The 22,556-nt window shown below is 41.2% G+C and overlaps 2 protein-coding genes across 2 annotated transcripts; both read left to right on the top strand.

Annotated features, from left to right (window-relative positions):
- The first annotated feature begins 44 nt into the window (after nt 1-44).
- On the top strand, nt 45-8,187 carry LOC133108155 (extracellular calcium-sensing receptor-like). The gene is made up of 6 exons (XM_061217591.1): nt 45-262; nt 657-948; nt 1,430-2,224; nt 2,323-2,550; nt 5,916-6,039; nt 7,274-8,187. The coding sequence occupies exons 1-6, from the start codon at nt 45-47 to the stop codon at nt 8,185-8,187; spliced, it is 2,571 nt and encodes an 856-aa protein (XP_061073575.1).
- A 2,827-nt stretch (nt 8,188-11,014) lies between these two features.
- LOC133108154 (extracellular calcium-sensing receptor-like) lies at nt 11,015-19,143 on the top strand. Its single transcript, XM_061217590.1, has 6 exons — nt 11,015-11,232; nt 11,715-12,006; nt 12,453-13,247; nt 13,335-13,562; nt 16,549-16,672; nt 18,230-19,143. Exons 1-6 carry the CDS (start codon nt 11,015-11,017, stop codon nt 19,141-19,143), a joined length of 2,571 nt encoding a protein of 856 aa, XP_061073574.1.
- The last annotated feature ends 3,413 nt before the right edge of the window (nt 19,144-22,556 follow it).

Raw genomic sequence — 22,556 nt, 5'->3', positions numbered from 1 at the left:
AATGGCTCTATTTAAACCTGGTACACAACAGTGCTGGATCTGAGATGTGCTGTGGGATGGCACTGCAGACCATTCTGCTGGCACTGACAGTCCTCTGGGCTGCAGCACAGACACCACCATGTAGAATACTGGGAAGGGCAGCCAAACCCATCTTCTATCAACATGGAGACATCAACATCGGTGGGCTCTTCTCACTGTACATGGAAACCAGGAAACTTAGCATCCAATATACAAGGACACCAGAGCCAATGAAATGTGTACGGTAAGATGAAGGCCGAGAATTTATTATCTGTTTGTAATGCTTGTTATTTCAAGCTAAGATGCATATTCGTGATTTATGTTCATGTTCATTGTTCAGAGTATATCGGTTATGTCCTCCTATTTAAAAACAAATATAGCCAGTTTTTTTAAGCAAGCTACACTATTCTTTTTTAATTCAAGGTTTGTGTATCTCATGTATTAAAATGACCCTTAAAATGAGTTCTAATCAGATTAATCTACAGGGTTCAAATTTTATCTATGTGGCCACTTCTAGCGCTTGGAACTTTCCTTTCCTCTCGGGTTTTCAGTGCACTTGTCCATGGTTATGGTTATGTACTTTGGTGTCAAATGTCTCTAATGTAATGTAAACAATCAACATGATTTATCATTTCTAGAGTCAATTTCAGAGAATTCCGGTTGGCCCAGACCATGATCTTCACCACTGAAGAAATAAATAACAGAACTGATCTGCTCCCTGGGGTAACTCTTGGATATAAGATATATGATTCCTGTCTCTCTCCAATATTCTCTGTAAGAGCGGCCATGGCTCTGATGAATGGTTATGAGGAAACACTGTCTGACACATCATGCTCCACACCTGCAGTAGTGCAAGCCATTGTTGGGACATCCACGTCGACTAATGCCATTGCAATTGCAGCAACTGTTGGATTATTTCAGATTCCAGTGGTAAGAGTTCCCTTTATTCATTTGTACACACTCCCAAACAGGTAAGTGAAATGATAATATGTTTGTGAAATATGTTCCTGAAATCTAAGCAATGGTTTTCTGTTGTGAAAATGTAATGGCAAGGATCAATGACTATGGAAAATTTGAAAAATGTCTACAATGAGACTATAATGAATATATTTTCCCCTTTGCTCAGATAAATTGATAATGTCAACCGAAAATAATTCTGAAAGATTTCCACTTTGGTTTAGTACAACTGAAATGTCCTGAATACTCCTGATGATTTTGCAAGGTGTTTTTTTCCCATTATATTTCCATTGCCTCTCTGTCTCTCTCTCTCTCTCTCTCTCTCTCTCTCTCTCTCACACACACACAAACACAAAGACATGATATATTTGCCTCACTCTATAGAAAATAACTATGCCACACATAGTATTTTGCATTTCTTGCTGTATATTTTACTTGATTGTGTTGTTTCCAGATCAGTCACTTTTCAACATGTGCATGTCTGAGCAACAGAAATGAGTTTCCGTCATTCTTTAGAACCATTCCCAGTGACTATTACCAGAGCAGAGCACTGGCTCAGCTGGTGAAGCACTTTGGCTGGACCTGGATTGGAGCTGTGAGAAATGATGAAGACTATGGCAACTACGGAATGGCCACATTTATAGAAGCTGCTCAACAAGAAGGCATCTGCATTGAGTATTCAGAGAAATTTCCCATCACAGAACATGAGAAACTACTGAAGGTGGTAGATGTTATCAAAAGAGGTACTGCAAAAGTAATTGTAGCATTCGTTGGTCAGGTTGGGATGATCCAATTATTGGAGCAGCTGACCTTTCAGAATATTACTGGCCTTCAAATGGTTGGCAGTGAAGGCTGGATAACAGCAAGCACTTTTGTGACACCTACGAGTTTCAGAATACTGGGAGGATCTCTTGGCTTTGCTGTCACCAAAGGCAAAATAAATGGCTTCAAACAATTTATATTAAAACTTCACCCATCCCAGTACCCAAACAATACTGTTGTTACAGACTTTTGGGAAGCTGCTTTTCAGTGTTATCTAAGAAATAGAGACAACAAGCGTCATACTGCCCCATGCACTGGATCTGAGAACTTGAGTGAACAGGAAAATCAATACACTGATGTATCACAGCTGAGAATCTCCAGCAATGTTTATAAAGCAGTGTACGCTGTTGCTCATTCTCTACATGACCTGCTGGCCTGTACACCCCATGAGGGCTGCACAAACAGTGTGAAACCAGAACCATGGCAGGTAAGTATATAAACCGTTCTTACAAAGTCAATAAAACCTTCATTATGAACAAAGCCAACAAATATGTTCTCTTGTCTGAAATCTTTGTTTCTCCTCAGGTACTTATGGCTCTGAAAAAGGTCAATTTCACTTTGGGAACTGGGGAACATGTGTCCTTTGACGATAATGGGGACCCAATAGCCAGATATGAGGTGGTGAACTGGCAGCTTTCTCCTGATGGTGCTGTAGAGTTCAGAGTGGTTGGCTATTATGATGCTTCTTTACCCTCTGGTCAGCAGTTTGTGATGAGTCCTGTTAGTATGGTTTGGGCAGGTGGGCAAAAAGAGGTAAGTTTTTATGCACTACATGAAAATTATGGTCTGATAACAGCACAGATACCTAGGGCTTGGTTTGATAGCCTGTTTTGCCAATAAGACAAATCTGGATTCTATAAACTCCGGATCTCTTACTCAATCTTTACTTTAATCATTATTCATCATTAATCATTATCATTATTGGCATTTGGCAGATGCTCTAATCCAGAGCGACGTATACATTACATTACACTACATTATTGGCATTTGGCAGACGCTCTTATCCAGAGCGACGTACAACAAAGTGCATACCCATAACCAGGGATAAGTGCGCTGAAAGACCCTATAGGGAAGTACAATTTCAACTGCTACCTGTACAACAAAGATAAGGACGAGGGCCAATATTATTATTTTTTTGGAACGAAGAAACAAACAAACAGAGCAAAAGTGACCGTGATAGTTGATAGTTGATTAGACTGATTAATTGATTCCCTGGAGCAATGCAGGGTTAAGGGCCTTGCTCAAGGGCCCAACGGCTGTGCGGATCTTATTGTGGCAACACCGGGGATCAAACCACCGACCTTGCGTGTCCCAGTCATGTACCTTAACCACAACGGTACAGGCCACCCTACGCCTTTACATCTCGCCATACACTCAACACATGCAGCCTACATGTTGTAACCATGGATAGGCAAACACACTCAAAAGTGTTTGAGCATTTCACCGTAATCAAAAAAGCGAAATGCGATATTGCTTTTAACAGTAATAAAATATATTATTTCATCTTGTAGTTTGTGAGACTCATTTTCAGCAGTTGGTCAGCAGAACCTGGCTAGAACTCAGCTGCTAGCTCAATAAACTCATCCGAGAAGTTTCCATAAATGTCTAGAAATTAGCAGACATTTATATGTAGCAGGGGTGCACAACTCCAGTCCTCAAGGGTTGTTCTGCACTACTGGTTTTTTTTCCAACCAAGTGCCTTGCTTTTAAGTTGCTGACAGCTCTATAAATTACAGTGGTTCAAGCCTGTACTTGAGCAAAGTAAAATCATTAGGATACACTTGCAGTCTGCAGCTGTAGCCGGTACTCATACACGTCAGTTAAGATTTGATTCAGTTGAAAAATTAAATTTTTTATCTTAGTTTGTATGTAGGCCTTTTTAAAATCACCTTGAGTGTAGCTGTTTCCGAAGTATGGGGCAAAACTTCTAAGGGCAAACACATCCAGTCACATCACTTAGCTTGAATCTCCGGCCTGTGTTTCCCAGAAGGTAATGAGCGCTCAAACTTCACCCTTGAACACAGAGAGGTTTACGGGTGGCCACCCATCTAGTCGATCACATGACACTGCCACAAAAATACTGTAACCGTAACATACAAATATGACGTAACCTAACTTGACTAGCTTGAGCAATATGGTGGATAGCTCTGACTTCACCAAGTTAGAGGATGAGCATTTCGATTTTGACAAAGAAATACAACCTTACAGTTTTGAACCGGAATTTACAGAGGAAGAATTGTGTGAGCGAGAGAGACAGACAGCTGAGGGCAAGGGAGCCAAAGTGAACAGAGAGTAGGGAAGTGGGAACAGAAATTGGTGTCAGTGTGGGAATTGTGAAACCATGCCCACCAAGACGGAGAGCCTTTGCTGCCGCGAATGGGATTCAGGGCAACAGCTGATGGCCTTTAGGTAAATGGGCAGGGACATATGTAGCATTTGTGAGCTGTCCTGAAGAGGCTGCGAAGGGCCGGGTTCACTGAAAACCCAGGGAAATCTGCAATTGGACGGAGGTATCTGGGATTCCTCTTGGGGCAGGGACGAGTCAGTCCTTTGGTAGATAAAACAGCAGCCATTTTGGCATGTCACCAACCCAATTGGGCCTGGGGATGGGGCGGGGTTAAAACGTGGAAGTAGGGAGAAGGTGGCAAGGTAAGGGGGGAAGAGATCAGCAGTGATTCTTCCTGACCTTTGTCCTCTACTGGACATCCAGCTAGTGATTCTCCACTAGCTGGATGTCCAGTCGGAGTCGGGAGTCCCTTGTGGGAGCCTCATTAGGAACTGCTCGAGTTTGACATTCTGGTTGCAGCCAGCGCCCGCAGGGCTTGATGAGTTTCTGACCGTATGCATAGGGTCAACCGACTGCCACAAACAAAAGTTCCAGTGGCAAAAGTTCAGTCCCTCCCGTTCCCAGATGGTTGCCCAGAGGGTGGCGTAATCAGCCAGTACACTAGTCCTTGATATATTCCGTGCAGCTAACTCCGCCTCCCTTGAGAGCAAGGGTATGAGGTGAAACTCCCTTGTTTTTCACTGCCGTTTATTTGAGTTTTACAGGCTTTGTCCTTCACCTTTACAAGATCGTCCTAGAAAATATTTTTACTGAAATAAAAGACGGTGAGGGTTATTTGCATTAATTCCTTTTTTTCACGGTGCAACAATAGCAACCATTTTATTTTGGGTATGACATTTTCAAGCTTGCGTCAAGAAAAGGGGCAATACTTAAAGCTGGATATACACTCTGCGATTTTTAGCGCCAGTGTGCAGTTGCAGACAAAATTTCCGGGCAAAAAAACGAAAGCTTTTTGCTCCACACCATCCTCAAATATAGCCAAAAATATTTTTCCAAATAGACGAAGGTCACAGGGATTCACTGTGCATGACGGTTTTTTAATATGGAAACGATTAAAAAAATTAATTCAAATGGCACCATTTTCAGGCATATTTTTAACCCATACTTTAGAATTGTTTTTTGCTCAGTTATGAAGAAAATTCTAATTAAGTCGCATGAAGAAAAAGAAACAAAATTTAAAAAAATTTAAACACATGATGCAATTCAGACAATTTTCATCGACTCACGCAGAGGCAGGTCTTTTTCCTCACAGTCCGCTGTTATATTAGCAGTCCGCTAAGAGGGAAAAATGCAGTTGACTTTAAAGGGAATGGAAGATGACACTTTGATTATTTTATCATTACACCCTACACAAACCTATAAATTAAGCTCTAAGTCCAGCCATTTTAAACCTTGTGCCTTACTTTGCGCTTACCATGCCCAAAATGGACTGGCTTCCAACATGCCATGTGCTGGCCATGATCGAAGCTGAGAGTAATAGCTGAACATAGTGAATTTGACTCATAATAATATAAGAAACTGAATATGAGCCGATCCTTTCAAATATATTTTTCACACTTTTCACACAGTATGAGTGACATAGATTAATAAAACAGAGAAAAAAATCTGATGTATGAGGGAAGTATTGAATTATCATACTTCTGTGTGACAACCTACTTCTGGTATTTGATTTGATGATATCATAAAGTATTGTGAATAATGATAAAATATTTACAAATCATATTGTCCATTAGAGCTTTGAGAGTTACGAGCTGAAACATCTTGCACACAGAAACCCAGGTCAGTGTGCAGTGAGAGCTGTCCCCCAGGCACCCGGAAGGCTGTGCAGAGAGGAAGGCCAGTCTGCTGCTATGACTGTGTGCCCTGTGCTGAGGGTGAAATCAGCAATGCTACAGGTAAGTCAACACTAACTAGTCTATTCCTGGATTTCAATCATTGACCAAATCGCCATATTGATCGCAAAATGATGACTGCTTACCGGGGTTATCAGACGGTGGTGAGCTACCTCACAATTACTTCTGCACAAAAATATAAACACAAATTCAATGTTAAGTGTTGAAACGCTTGCAGACTCAGAAATGAAGTGAACGGCAGTAGTAGTAGTAAAATCAGGATACCACAGATAGAGGTCAAAGGACGGCAAACAGGTTAAAGCAGTTTCGTAGTCGAGTTCAGGCAAAGGATCAGAGTCCAAGTAACCAGGGTAAAGTAGAGCAGGCCAACTCACAATAATAACAATCCTATTGTATGTTGTTCAAAATTTTATTCATGACAAATAGTGGCATAAGTGGGATGAGAATGAGATAAGATGCATAATTTGTCATTCTGATCAAAATATATTTTTCCACACAGCCTAATAATATAGAAAAATAAAGGAGCATTTTTGTTTGAATTTGCTTATGCTGAGCAAGCTAGCTCGAACATTTCATTTTGTTTTTGACTTTTCATTCAATTAAAGCACTTTCTTTCTGGCTGGTTATGCAGGCTGCCTAGGCTAGCTTAAATATTAATATTATTTCCAGTTAGTAGAACGCTACTAAGACTTAGTTGGCAATGGCTTTGTAGATCTTTGTCAGCTAATAGTAGTAGCTAACATTAGACCTCAATTCATAACAGAAGGCATTGGTGTCTGAAGTGAATGCTGTCCAATGTAGTAAGTATTACGTATTTAATGGTTTAATTCATGGCCTATTTGATTATTTTGGGATATATATCCCAAAAAACGTTTTTATACTGCACAATGCTAAAGAATGATATACTCGTATGTAGGAAGAGCAAACAGCTTACATAGCCAAACAAAACTAGAAAAAATACCATCCTAGCGAAGAAGTTTGAGAACTAAGAACACTTCATAACTTGGCAGCCTGAGCCAACTAGCTAGCGAAGATGAATTACATATTATTGGTGCTGACTGCCAGCTGCCTTACGACATCACAGGATATCTATTAACAGAGGCCATTCCTAAGTTTCTCTTTATAAACACTCACCGAGCACTTTATTAGGAACATTTATAAGTCTAACAAATAGCTTTGAAGTGCTCGGTGAGTGTACATTGTCTTGCATCTGCTCATTGTACTGTACATGCATAGCTGTAAGAGGGTGCTCATGGTTTTCATTGTTTTCTTTCAGATTCTAATGATTGTATTCAGTGCCTGGAAGAATATTGGTCGAATACTAAAAGGGATCAATGTGTTTTAAAGAGTGTTGAATTTCTGTCTTTTCAAGAAATTATGGGGACTGTGCTTGTTATATTTTCCATATTTGGAGCATGTGTAACTGCATTTGTGGCCGTGCTGTTCTTTATAAAGAAAGACACTCCCATTGTGAAAGCCAACAATTCAGAGCTGAGCTTCCTGCTGCTCTTTTCATTGAAACTGTGTTTCCTTTGCTCTCTTACCTTCATTGGCCAGCCCTCTGAGTGGTCATGTATGCTGCGCCACACTGCGTTTGGGATCACCTTTGTCCTCTGCATCTCTTGTGTTCTGGGGAAAACAGTAGTGGTGTTAATGGCCTTCCAGGCTACAATTCCAGGCAGTAGTGTCATGAAGTGGTTTGGGCCTCTCCAGCAGAGACTGAGTGTGCTTGCTTTCACTTTCATACAGGTCCTTATTTGTGTGCTTTGGTTAACAAGATCCCCTCCTTTCCCCTACAAGAACATGAAGCACTACAAAGAAAAGATCATTCTAGAATGTGATGTAGGATCAGCAGTGGGGTTCTGGGCTGTGCTGGGTTATATAGGACTCCTCTCTATATTGTGTTTTGTTTTAGCTTTTCTAGCTCGTAAATTGCCTGACAACTTCAACGAAGCCAAATACATCACATTCAGCATGCTCATATTCAGTGCAGTCTGGATCACCTTTATACCAGCTTATGTCAGCTCGCCAGGAAAGTTCACTGTAGCTGTGGAGATCTTTGCAATTTTAGCATCTAGTTTTGGCTTGCTATTCTGTATCTTTCTTCCAAAATGTTCAATAATATTATTCAGACCTGAGCAAAATACAAGAAAACATTTAATGGGTAAAGCAGATGTGAAATCTCAGTGATTGCCCAACCATTTAAAGAAAATTCTTTAGGGGACTGGACCACAGAGCCAGATGTGGAATAATAATATGTCTTACCTTACATAAGGTTCACAAGATATAAAATGAAATAAATAATGAATTATCGTTGTAAACCTGTGTTCGCTTAATGGAATATCTTGAGAACTTCACCTCACACTCATTTTTAACTAAGACTAGGGCCTGCAAGTGGTTTGTTCTATTGTGACAAAAAACATATTCCTATTGCATGCATAATATGAAAACTTCCTGTACTAAATACTGTTAAAATTGAAATAGGTTTAATCAGCATACATTTCTTAAACTGAATGAATAAAACCTGGTCAAACAGGTCATATATGCATATAAATCTGACAAATATTAATTGGGATATGGGAACAGGGCCCTGCATCTCCAGTGATGAGCTTATTCAGCAATATGCAAGATAATGCTAAGAAAATAAAAGATTATACAACGACTTGTTCCAAATAGGACACAGGGAAGCGACTCTTCCACCAGAAGTGAATATCCGTACAATGGTAGCATTGTTGTTTATGATTATGGTTGCTTATTGACTATCTCAGACACTAAAACACTCCTGCCCGGTTTATTGATCACATATGTACCACCAAGTTTTTATGAAAATGGAAGGAATAAGACCAAAGCTGATCTGGAAGTCATTTTTTGAAAGTTTCACTGCTCTGAACAGGGTGAGCTAACTTTGGAATATGCTGAGTTTACATTACGCATTTTCACAATATTGCATTGTCAGTTTGTTGTTTATGAATGACTGTAGTGCAGCTAATTGTAATTTGATTTAGTGTTGTTAGCAGTCCTGGGAAATCATCCTGTCATTTTAAAATATAAGATGCGTTCTTCCTTCCCAAGGATTTACCAGCCTTTCTTTATTAGGAGACCTAGGCATTAGGATCTGTCCAAGTTGGAACTGGGATATAAAATAAAAGACTCAATATATCATTTCAAATTCAGGAGGGACAGCCCACCAGATGAAATTTAGCATTGTGTGGTTTCTAGTTAAATTCATGATGACTCAATTAAAATTCAACAGAGTATGAACTTCGGTCCAATATTTGTCTGGTGGGGGAAGCAGAATCATCGTGGTGGAAATATGTACAAGTTGAAGAATGTCCTGGCCTGTAGAGAGCTTGGCAGATGGGACCATTTCTTGAGATCAGCCTCAATTTGTTTAAAATCTTTTTGATGCAATCAAATGGACTGAGAAATGTTAGTGCTTGTTAACCATCATGTTCATTTTCAGTACTTGGCTATACTTTTGCAACATGAATAGTCAAATTATTTTTAATTGTACAGTTCTGTGCAAAGGTTTTAGGCAGGTGTGAAAAAAATCCTATAAAATAAGAATCCTTTCAAAAATTGAAATGTTAATAGTTCATTTTCTTTATCAGTTAATAAAATGCATGAACAGAAGAAGTGAATGAACAGAAGAAAAATATATCAAATAAATATTTGGTGTGACCACTCGTTGCCTTCTAAGTATAGTTGCACACAGTTTTTGAAGGAACTAGTCAGGTTGGTTGTTCCAAACATCTTGGAGAACTAGTCACAGTTCTTCTGCGGATTTAGGCAGCCTCAAATGCTTCTGTCTCTTCATGTAATCCCAGACAGACTCGATGATGTTGCTGCCATTTTTCTGCACCCCAGTTCCTGTTTTTGTGCATAGTTGAGTCGCTTGGCCTTGTTTCCACGTCGGAGGTATGGCTTTTTGGCCGCAATTCTTCCATGAAGACTTCTGACCAGACTTCTCTGCACAGTAGATGGGTATACCTGGGCCCCACTGTTTTCTGCCAATTCTGAGCTGATGGCACTGCTGGACATCTTCCGACTGGAAAGGGAAGTAAGCATGACGTGTCTTTCATCTGCTGCACTAAGTTTCCTTGGCCCGTTCCTTTGTATTTATTCAACAGAGCTCGGACAGCACATCTGGAAACCCCTGTCTGCCTTGAAATTTTTGCCTGGGAGAGACCTTGCTGATGCAGTATAACTACCTTCTGTCGTGTTGCTGTGCTAAGTCTTGACATTAAACTGTCTTCAGCAACCTCACCTTGAAAGCAGATTTTGGCTGTTCCTCACCCAGTTTTAACCCTCCTACACAGCTGTTTCTGTTTCAGTTCATGAATGTGTTTCAACCTACACATCAAAAAGGTTGATCATTAGCTCCTGTTTGGTATAATTGGTTAATCACACACCTGACTATATGCCTACAAAATCCCTGACCTGTTCAAGTGTACCTAGAAGATGCTGGTTTGAAGGCAAAGGGTGGTCATACCAAATATTAATTTGATTTAGATTTCTCTTCTGTTCGCTCACTTTGCATTTTGTTCATTGATAAAAAATAAATGATTAACATTTCTATTTTTATTTTACAGCATTATTTCACACCAGCCTAAAACATTTGCACAGTTCTGTATATCATTTGCCAGGGTGCTGTAAAATAGTTAGCTACTCATCATCTACTCATGCATGTTACATATTTATTATAATAGGTGATTTTCTTATAATGACTTTAATGCTTTAATAATGCAACAAAAGGAGCAATGACAAAGAACATCTGGATTGCCTGCCAAGTTTTTCCTTTTTTCCCTGCAAAGCTATGCCCACTTTCATGGTCTGAGTACAAATACAGATACAAATACAAATAGTGGCCTCTCTGAATACTCCATTGCCTCATTGCCAAGATAATTTCCACCACCTTGCTTATGCTGGGATTTGGTCATGCCTTTGGGAATGACAAATCGATTGAGAATTAAAAAGGTTGTATTTAAACCTGGTACACAGCAGTGCTGGATCTGAGATGTGCAGTGGGATGGCACTGCAGACTATTCTGCTGGCACTGACAGTCCTCTGGGCTGCAGCGCAGACACCACCATGTAGAATACTGGGAAGGGCAGCCAAGCCCATCTTCTATCGACATGGAGACATCAACATGGGTGGGCTCTTTGGACTGCACATTGAAACCAGGAAACTTAGCATCCAATATACAAGGACACCAGAGCCAATGAAATGTGTACGGTAAGATGAAGGCCAAGTATTTATTATCTGTTTGTAATGGTTTTTATTTGAAGATAAGATGTATGGTTATGATTTATGTTCATATTCAATGTTCAGAGTATGCAACAATATGGCTTATGTCGTCCTATATAAGATCAAATACAGCCACCTTTTTTAAAGCAAGTTTTTAAAAATTAATATATTAAAAAATAAAAAAGACAAAAAATAAAGCCACCTTTTTTTTTTAAGTCACACTATTCTTTTTTAATTCAAGGTTTGTGTATCGCATGTATTAAAATGACCCTTAAAATGACTTCTCATCAGATTAATCTACAAGGTTCAAATTTGATCAATATCGCCACTTCTAGCACTTGGAACTGTACTTCCCTCTCGGGTTTTCAGCGCACTTGTCCCTGGTTATGGTTATGTACTTTGTTGTCAAATGTCTGTAATGTAATGTAAACCTAACATAAATGTAAACAAACATTATTTATCATTTCTAGAGTCAATTTCAGAGAATTCCGGTTGGCCCAGACAATGATCTTCACCACTGAAGAAATAAATAACAGAACTGACCTGCTCCCTGGGGTAACTCTTGGATATAAGATATATGATTCCTGTCTCTCTCCAATATTCTCTCTCAGAGCGGCCATGGCTCTGATGAATGGTTATGAGGAAACACTGTCTGACACATCATGTTCCACACCTGCAGTAGTGCAGGCCATTGTTGGGACATCATCATCGACTAATGCCATTGCAATTGCAGCAGCTGTTGGATTATTTCAGATTCCAGTGGTAAGAGTTCCCTTTATTCATTTGTACATACTCCCAAACAGGTAAGTGAAATGATAATATGTTCGTGAAATATGTTCCTGAAATCTAAGCAATGGTTTTCTGTTGTGAAAATGTAATGGTAAGGATCAATGACTATGAAAAATTTGAACACTATAATGAACACAGTTTTCCCCTCTGCTCAGATAAATGGATAATGCCAAACAAAAATCATTCTGAAAGATTTCCTTTTTGGTTTAGTGAAATGTCCCGAATCCTCCTAATGATTTTGCTAGGTATTTTTTTCCCATTATATTTCCATTGCCTCTCTCTCTCTCTCTCTCTCTCACACACACACACACACAAACACAAAGACATGGTATATTTGCCTCACTCTATTTAAAATAACTATGCCACACATAGTATTTGTATTCATTGCTATATATTTTACTTGATTGTGTTGTTTCCAGATCAGTCACTTTTCAACATGTGCATGTCTGAGCAACAGAGAAGAGTTTCCCTCATTCTTCAGAACCATTCCCAGTGACTATTACCAGAGCAGAGCACTGGCTCAGCTGGTGAAGCACTTTGGCTGGACCTGGATAGGAGCTGTGAGAAATGATGATGACTATGGCAACAACGGAATGGCCACATTTATAGAAACTGCTCAACAAGAAGGCATCTGCCTTGAGTATTCAGAGAAATTTCACATAACAGAACAAGAGAAACTACTGAAGGTTGTAGATGTTATCAAAAGAGGTACTGCAAAAGTAATTGTAGCATTCCTTGGTCAGGTTGAGATGATCAAATTATTGGAGCAGCTGACCTTTCAGAATATTACTGGCCTTCAAATGGTTGGCAGTGAAGGCTGGATAACAACAAGCACTTTTCTGACATCTACAAGTTTCAGAATACTGGGAGGATCTCTTGGCTTTGCTGTCACCAAAGGCAAAATAAATGGCTTCAAAGAATTTATATTAAAACTTCACCCATCCCAGTACCCAAATAATACTGTTGTTACAGACTTTTGGGAAGCTGCTTTTCAGTGTTATCTCAGAAATAGAGACAACAAGCCTCATACTGCCCCATGCACTGGATCTGAGAACTTGAGTGAACAGGAAAATCAATACACTGATGTATCAGAACTGAGAATCTCCAGCAATGTTTATAAAGCAGTGTACGCTGTTGCTCATTCTCTACATGACCTGCTGGCCTGTACACCCCATGACGGCTGCACAAACAGTGTGAAACCACAACCCTGGCAGGTAACTCAATAAACCGTTCTTACATAGTTCATTATGAACAAAGCCAACCAATCTGTTCTCTTAGCTGAAATCTTTACTTCTCTTCAGGTACTTAGGGCTCTGAAAAAGGTCAATTTCACTTTGGGAACTGGGGAGCATGTCTCCTTTGACAATAATGGGGACCCAATAGCCAGATATGAGGTGGTGAACTGGCAGCTTTCTCCTGATGGTGCAGTAGAGTTCCGAGTGGTTGGCTATTATGACGCTTCCTTACCATCTGGTCAGCAGTTTGTGATGAGTCCTGTTAGTATGCTTTGGGCAGGTGGGAAAAAAGAGGTAAGTTTTTATGCAGTACATGAAAATGATGGTATGATCACAGCACAGATATCTAGTGCTGGGGTTTGACAATTGACAATAAGGCAAATCTGTGTTCGATAAGCTCCGGATCTCTTATTGAATCTTTGTGTCTCGCCTACCCCTACACTCACACATGCAGCCGACATGTTGAAATCATGGATAGGCAAACACACTCGAAGGTTAAGTTAAATGCGATATTTGTGGCAAGGTGCTTTTCACAGTAATAAAATATATTATTATATCATGTAGTTTGTGAGACTAATTTTCAGCAGTTGGTCAGCAGAACCTAGCTATAACTTAGCTGGTAGCTAAATATACTCCTCTGAGAAGTTTCCATAAATTTCTAGAAATTAGCAGACATTTACAGTACTGTGCAGAAGTCTTAGGCACCCTTGACTTTATTATATATATACATATATATATATATATGTTTATTTTTTTGTGTCTGTTCATATAAAAGAACACATTTGAGATTTCCAAGTATTAATTTTCCAAAAGATTTTATTTTACAGAGACATTTTTGGATTTAATTTTAAAAAGTAACATATTACTGTAAGCAATTGACTACTTTTTTACATAAAAACTTGATCGAGGCTGTCTGAGATCAGAAGCAATGAGCCAACCAAAGTCTGGAGAAGAACTGTGGCAAGTTCTCCAACATGCTTGGAACAACCTCCCTGCTGATTGTCTTATAGAACTGCAGCACAGCATTGGCTATTTCAGAGAAGTGATGCAGTTTTAACACCGAAAGGCGGTCACAAAAAATATTGATTTGATATTGTTTTTAACTATTCTGCCAAATTACTCAAATGTAATGTAAAATGGATAGTATGTTTATTTCGGACCTTTCATTAAATTATTTTTGAAAGAATCTTATCTGTACAGAATGTTATACAGGTGCCTAAGGCTTGCACAGTAGTGTATGTTGCAGGGGTGCACAACTCCAGTCCTCGAGGGTTGGTCTGCACTACTGGTTTTTGTTCCAACCAATTACCATGTTTTTAAGTTGCTGACAGCTCTATAAATTACAGTGGTTCAACCTACTTGAGCAGAGTAAAGTCATTAGGATACACTTGCAGTCTGCAGCTGTAGCCGGTACTCATACACGTCAGTTAAGATTTGATTCAGTTGAAAAATGTAAAGTTTTATCTGAGGTTGGTGTGCCAGGCACCTGTGGTGACATGCACAGCAAGACTTTTGTTTACATGACTCATATGACAGGTTAGGACCACTCGTAAATGTTGAATGTGGAATGTGAAAATATGGTAATGTTAGCATACAAATATCACGTAACATTACTTGACTAGCCTGGGAAATATGGTGTACAGCTCTGACTTCGCAGAGTTTCCCACGAACATTTCAATTTTGACGAAGAAATACAACCTTACAGTTTTTAACCAGAATTTTCAAAGGAAGAATTGCGTGACCGAGAGAGCCAGACAGCAGAGGGCGAGGGAGCCAAAGCGAACAGAGAGCAGAGAAGCGGAAACAGAAATTGGTGTCAGTGTGGGTTTTGTGAAACCACGCCTACCGAGACAGAGAGGTTTTGCTGCCTTCACCCTCACAAGACTGTGATAGAAAAAAAGTGACTGAAATATAAGACGGTGCATTAATTCCATTTTTTCACGGTGCAACAATAGCAACCATTTTGTTTTGGGTATGACATTTTCAAGCTTGTGTCAAGAAAAGGGGCACTACTTAAAGCACACAGCTGCTACGACCACAGACAATGGACGTCTAATGAACAACCAATTGGAGCACTGAAATACATACTCCAACTGAACCACAATACAACACGTTATTTCAAGTGTCACCTTTGATCCTAAAATATTACTTGCATGTGTATAAAGTAGCCTCAGGTAATTAAGAGAACAGTTAAAATAAAATACAAATAAATCAATAAAATGGGATCGCTTTTGTGACCACTCTCAAACCATATCACATCCCAAATGAATAGCCAAAGTTGAGACCCCAATATCCAATAGGAAAGCGAGAAAAGAAACCATATTTTGGATGACTTTTTCCAGGCAAAAAAACTCCACCATTAGTCTACAGCTTTTTGATCCATACCATCCTCAAATCCTGTGTGTGGATGTCAGTTGACGTAGCCACTGTAATCGTAGGATGGAATCTCTGCTCTTATTTATGTTATCGCAGTGTGACAGCAATGAAAGCCATCATAAGGGGTTAACTCCTGGACTGAATCCTAATGCTGTCCAGGTGTGTGCCTACTTAGCCAGTAGGCATGGTCCTCAGATTGCGCGGATTCACTGTGCATGGCAGTTTTTTAATATGGAAACGATTCAAAAAATGGGATTCATTCAAATGGCACCATTTTCAAGCATATTTTTGGACTGGCTTCCAACATGCCATGTGCTGAGAAAACAGAGGTTGAAGCTGAGAGTGATAGCTGAACATAGAGAATTTGACTCATAATTATGTAAGAAACTGAATATGAGCCGATCCTTTCAAATACATTTTTCACACTTCTTCATTTACCAGACAGTATGAGTGACATAGGGGGCGACATGGCTCAGGCAGTAAGAGCAGTCGTCTGGCAGTCGGAGGGTTGCCGGTTCGATTCCCCGCCCGGGCTGTGTCGAGGTGTCCCTGAGCAAGACACCTAACCCCCAAATGCTCCGGACGAGCTGGTCGGGGCCTTACATGGCAGCCAATGGTGTGTGAGTGTGTGTATGAATGGGTGAATGGAGAAGCATCAATTGTACAGCGCTTTGGATAAAGGCGCTATATAAATGCCCGCCATTTACCATTTACATAGATTAATAAAACAGAGAAAATAAATCACATGTATGAAGTATTGAAGCATTGAATTATCATACTTCTGTGTGACAATCTACTTCTGGTGTTTGATTTGATGATATTAAAAAGAATTGTGAATAATTCTAAAGTATTTACAAATCATATTGTCCTTTGAGAGTTAAGAGTTGAACCATCTTGCACACAGAAACCCAGGTCAGTGTGCAGTGAGAGCTGTCCCCCAGGCACCCGGAAGGCTGTGCAGAGAGGAAGGCCAGTCTGCTGCTATGACTGTGTGCCCTGTGCTGAGGGAGAAATCAGCAATGCTACAGGTAAGTCAACACTAACTTGTCTATTCCTGGATTTCAATCACTTGACCAAATCGCCATATTGATCACCAAATGATGACTGCTTACCGGGGTTAGCAGACGGTGGTGAGCTAGCTAATTATTGCTTATGCACAAAGATATAAACACAAATTCAGCGTTCAGTGTGGAAGCACTTGCAGACTCAGAGATGTAGTAAACAGCAGGCTTTAATCAGAGTACCAGGCAAAGGATCAGAGTCCAAGCAACCAGGGTAAAGTAGAGCAGGCCAGCGCACAATAATAACAATCCTATTGTATGTCATTCACAATTTTATTCATGGCAAATAGTGGCATAATTGGGATGAGAATTAGATAAGATGCATAATTTGTCATTCTGATCAAAACATATTTTTCCACACAGGCTAATAATATAGAAAAATAAAGGAGCATTTTTGTTTGAATTTGCTTATGCTGAGCAAGCTAGCTTGAGCATGACATTTTTGTTTTTGACTTTTCATTCAATTTAAGCACTTTCTTTTTGACTGGCTATGCAGGCTGCATAGGCTAGCTTAAATATTAATATTATTTCTGGCTAGCAGAATGCTACTAAGACTTAGTTGGCAATGGCTTTGTAAATCTTTGTCAGCTAGTATTAGTAGCTAACATTAGACCTCAATTCATAACAGAAGGCATTGGTGTTTAAAGTGAGTGCTGTCCAATATAGTAAATGTTATGTATTTAATGGTTTAATTCATGGCCTATTTGATTAATATGGGGAAAAATGTTTTATACTGCACAATGCTAAATAATGATATACACGTACATAGGAAGAACAAACAGCTTACATAGCCAAACAAAACTAGCAAAAATACCATCCTAGCGAACAACTTAGTAATGGCACATGGAGAACTGAGAGCACATCCTGAGCCAACTAGCAAGCTAAACTAAATTATATATCAAGTTATAAGTAGGCATACGACCACTGGTGCTGACTGCCAGCTGTCTTATGACGTCACATGAAATCTATTAACAGAGACCATTTCTAAGTGTCTCTTTATAAACACTCACCAAGCACTTTATTAGGAACATTTTTGCTTTATTATACCAACTTATTCATTTGTGTGGCTGCAGTGCAATGCATACAAGCATGTAGATACAGGTCACAAGCTTAAGTTAATGTTCACATCAACCTTAAGAATGTGGAAAAAATGTGATCAGAATATGATCAAAGTGACTTTGACCATGGAATGATTGTTGGTGGCAGACAGGGTGGTTTGAGTAGCTCAGGAACTGCCGATCTCCTGGGGTTTTCACGCACACTAGTCTCTAGAGTTTGCCTAGAATGTTGCAAAAAACGTCAGCGACGTCAGAGGAGACTGGCCAGACTGTTCAAAGCCGACAGAAAGTAATCATACGCATCATAACTGTAAGTGGATAGGCTCCAGCAGTAGAAGTCTAAAAAATAAGTGTAATAAATACCTAATAAAGTGCTTGGTGAGTGTATATTGTATTGCATCTGCTCATTGTACTGTACATCCATAGCTGTAAGAGGGTGCTAATGGTTTTCATTGTTTTCTTTCAGATTCTAATGATTGTATTCAGTGCCTGGAAGAATATTGGTCGAATGCTAAAAGGAATCAATGTGTTTTAAAGAGTGTTGAATTTCTGTCTTTTCAAGAAGTTATGGGGACTGTGCTTGTTATATTTTCCATATTTGGAGCGTGTGTAACTGCATTTGTGGCCGTGCTGTTCTTTATGAAGAAAGACACTCCCATTGTGAAAGCCAACAACTCAGAGCTGAGCTTCCTGCTGCTCTTTTCATTGAAACTGTGTTTCCTTTGCTCTCTTACCTTCATTGGCCGGCCCTCTGAGTGGTCCTGTATGCTGCGCCACACTGCGTTTGGGATCACCTTTGTCCTCTGCATCTCTTGTGTTCTGGGGAAAACAGTAGTGGTGTTAATGGCCTTCCAGGCTACAATTCCAGGCAGTAATGTCATGAAGTGGTTTGGGCCTCTCCAGCAGAGACTGAGTGTGCTTGCTTTCACTCTCATACAGGTCCTTATTTGTGTGCTTTGGTTAACAAGATCCCCTCCTTTCCCCTACAAGAACATGAAGCACTACAAAGAAAAGATCATTCTAGAATGTGATGTAGGATCAGCAATGGGGTTCTGGGCTGTACTGGGTTACATAGGACTCCTCTCTATATTGTGTTTTGTTTTAGCTTTTCTAGCTCGCAAGCTGCCTGACAACTTCAATGAAGCCAAATACATCACATTCAGCATGCTCATATTCAGTGCAGTCTGGATCACCTTTATACCAGCTTATGTCAGCTCGCCAGGAAAGTTCACTGTAGCTGTGGAGATCTTTGCAATTTTAGCATCTAGTTTTGGCTTGCTATTCTGTATCTTTCTTCCAAAATGTTTGATAATATTATTCAGACCTGAGCAAAATACAAGAAAACATTTAATGGGTAAAACAGATGTGAAATCTCAGTGATTGCCCCACCACTTTTTCCCAAGAGAATTCTTTAGTGGACTGGACCACAGAGCCAAATGTGGAATAATAATATGTCTTACCCTACATGAGGTTCACAAGATATAAAATTAAATAAATTATAAATGATGGTTGTAAACCTGTGTTCACTTAATCGAATATCTTGAGAACTTCACCTCACACTCATTTTTAACTACCACTAGAGCCTGCAAGTGGTTTGTTCTATTGTGACAAAAAACATATTCCTATTGCATGCATAATATGAAAACTTCCTGTACTAAATACTGTTAAAATTGAAATAGGTTTAATCAGCAGACATTTCTTAACCTGAATGAATAAAACCTGGTCAAACAGGTCATATTGTCACATTTCATGCTTGTCACGTCATGTTTTATGTTTAGTTATTGTCTTAGTTACGTTATTGTCATGTCACGTATTATGTTAGTCTAGTCCATTCGATTGACTTCCACACTCTTGCAGTGGTGACTGACTGGAATGATGCGCCTCTGGCAAACCTGTTCCTGGACAGCCTGAGTGAGGCACTCCTGGACGAGTTGGCGTGTCTCGAACCCATCACTCAGTTCGACCCACTCGTCCGTGCCGCTATTCGCTTGGACAACCGTGCCAAACAACGCCAGACTGAGAGACAGGCCCCACCTGGCCAGCCGTACCCCAGGCAAGGGTCAAGTCCCCGACCGGAGGAGAAGCAAGCCGAAGGAGTCGAACCCATGGACCTTTCCCGTGCTGGTATGAAAATCTCACCTGAGGAACAGGCACGACGGAGAAGTACCGGTTCCTGCTTCTATTGTGGAAGGCTGGGACACACCCATGATCAGTGCACCCTCCGGTCCAAGAAATCAGTTGCGGTGAGATTGTTCGACAGACATGAAGAGTCAGCCAGGAACGACCATCGCCCCACACTTACTACCATGTCGATACTTCCCGAGAGAGCGATCCAGGTTAATGCGTTGGTGGATTCCGGAGTTGACGCGAACCTAAAGCCAAATCCCTCTCTAAAGCCAAATCCCTCTCTTCTGTCCTCATCTTCCTTGACCTGTCGGCCGCCTTCGATACAGTCAACCCGCTGTCTGGGATAGGTGTCATAGGATCTGCACTTGCTAGGTTTTCTTCCTACCTCTCTGGTCGCTCCTACCAGGTGACTTGGAGGGGCTCAGTCTCTGACCCTCACCCCCTACAAACTGGAGTCCCACAGGGCTCAGTTCTTGGTCCTCTCCTCTTCTTGCTATACACCATGTCTCTTGGTTCTGTTATCTCTTCCAATGGCTTTTCTTACCACTCTTACGCCGATGACACCCAACTCTTTATTTCCTTCCCCCCCCGATATCCAGGTCACCACACAGATCTCTGCCTGCTTGGCTGATATCTCTGTGTGGATGACTTCCCACCACCTGAAGCTTAACCTTGCCAAAGCTGAGCTTCTCTCCATCCCTGCTAAGTCCTCTCCAACAATCAACCTCTCACTGACTGTTGAGGACTTTGTAGTTTCCTCCTCCCATACAGCAAAGAACCTTGGGGTGACTCTTGATAACTGCCTCACCCTGTCTCCACAAGTATCCTCCACTGCCAGAACCTGCAGGTTCTTCCTCTACAATATTCGCTGTATCCGTCATCTCCTAACGGAGAAAGTCACCCAGCTCCTAGTCCAGGCACTCATCATTTCCCGCCTGGATTACTGCAACTCCCTCCTAGCCAGTCTCCCAGCTTGTGCCATCAAGCCCCTCCAGCTGGTCCAGAATGCTGCAGCCTGTCTGATCACCAGTCAGCCCAGGTCGGCTCATGTCACCACGCTCCTCATTGGCCTCCACTGGCTTCCTATTGCCGCACACATCTGATTCAAGGCCCTAGTGTTGGCATTTCAGGCTGCTAAGGGGACTGCCCCACCTTACATACCATCTTTAATCACTCCCTGCTCCCCAGCTAGAACACTCCGGTCTGCCAGCTCTGGTCGCCTTATGGTTCCCTCTCTACGAGCACCTGGCGGTCGAGCTGCACATTCATGCCTCATCCTCCCGGGTTCCTGCCCCGTCGCTTCAGTAACTTGGAAGATTGAGGCGGTGATCCAGAGGGCTTTACGAGAGGAGCCCGATCCCGGGTCCAATCCCGGAACACGCCTCTACGACCCCTCAACTGCTCGGACACAGGTTCTTCAATGGGCTCATTCGTTTGCCATCCTGGCTTTACCCGCACATTGGCAGTGCTTAAGCGGAAGTTCTGGTGGAGCACCATGATCCCTGACACCAGGCACTTCATCAATGCGTGCACCACCTGCACCAGAAGCAAGGCCTCCCACCAAGCCCCAGCTGGTCTGCTCCAACCTCTGCCTGTGCCCAGCCAACCCTGGAGCCACATTGGGGTGGACTTTGTTACCAGACTTCCCCCTTCTGGAGGTAACACCACCTCCTCACCATTCAGTAAGGCGGCCCACTTCAACCCTCTACCTGGATTACCCACTGCCCAAGAGACTGCGGACATACTAGTCAAGGAAGTGTTCCGCATTCATGGAATCCTCTCAGACATTGTATCCGACTGTGGCCCACAATTCATTTCACAAGTGTGGAAAGCTTTCTGCCTGGCCCTCAGTGCCACGGCTAGCCTCTCATCTGGCTACTACCCCTAGTTGAATGGGAAAACCGAGATGTGCCAAGAGTTGGAGGGACGCCAAGGCCGCGCTTTTACACACGGCAGACCGTAATCGGTGCTTCGCTGATTGCCACCGCACACCAGCCCCAGCCTACAAACCAGGGGCCTCATTTATAAACGTTGCGTAGGCACAAAAGAATGCGTACGCCACTTTCTAAGCAAACTTTGGCATTTATAAAAAACGAACTTGACGGGAAAATGTGCGGTTCTCCACGGAAACTCTGACCCATGCGTACGCACATTAACTGGAGAAATGAGAAACTGTGCCTTTAATGCTCGTGACGTAAGACCAGGAAAACGGGAAGTAAAACAGGATGTAAAAAGGTATAAAGATTTGCCGGGAGTTGTGGCTGGGTATGGCTGCTGTAAGGACGTGCGTCGTCCCTGATATACTTATTAAAGTGTCGTATTGTTGAATCTCGCTATACGGGTTCTCTCCCTTCCATTTGGCGACGAGAGAAGTCGAAAATGATATACGACAGATACCACTGTGTAAAATAAATCGAAATTGATTGTTGTTGATTGTACTCTTAAAGGGTTCTGATTTTCTGCATGTTTACACTAGGACTCGGAACTATACTGTCCTCTCAGGTCCTCTTTGCACTTGTTTAATTTGCACTTTGTTGTACGTCGCTCTGGATAAGAGCGTCTGCTAAATGCCATGCAATGTAATGTAATGTAATGAAATATTACCTCTCACGTATCATATACGAAGAGTTAATTTGCAAAAACGGATAAAAGCCTCTCTTACAACG

The sequence above is a fragment of the Conger conger genome, chromosome 13 (genome assembly GCF_963514075.1).
Source record: "Conger conger chromosome 13, fConCon1.1, whole genome shotgun sequence".
In the NCBI taxonomy this organism is placed as follows: domain Eukaryota; kingdom Metazoa; phylum Chordata; class Actinopteri; order Anguilliformes; family Congridae; genus Conger; species Conger conger.
This window is presented reverse-complemented; position numbering and strand designations above follow the sequence as displayed.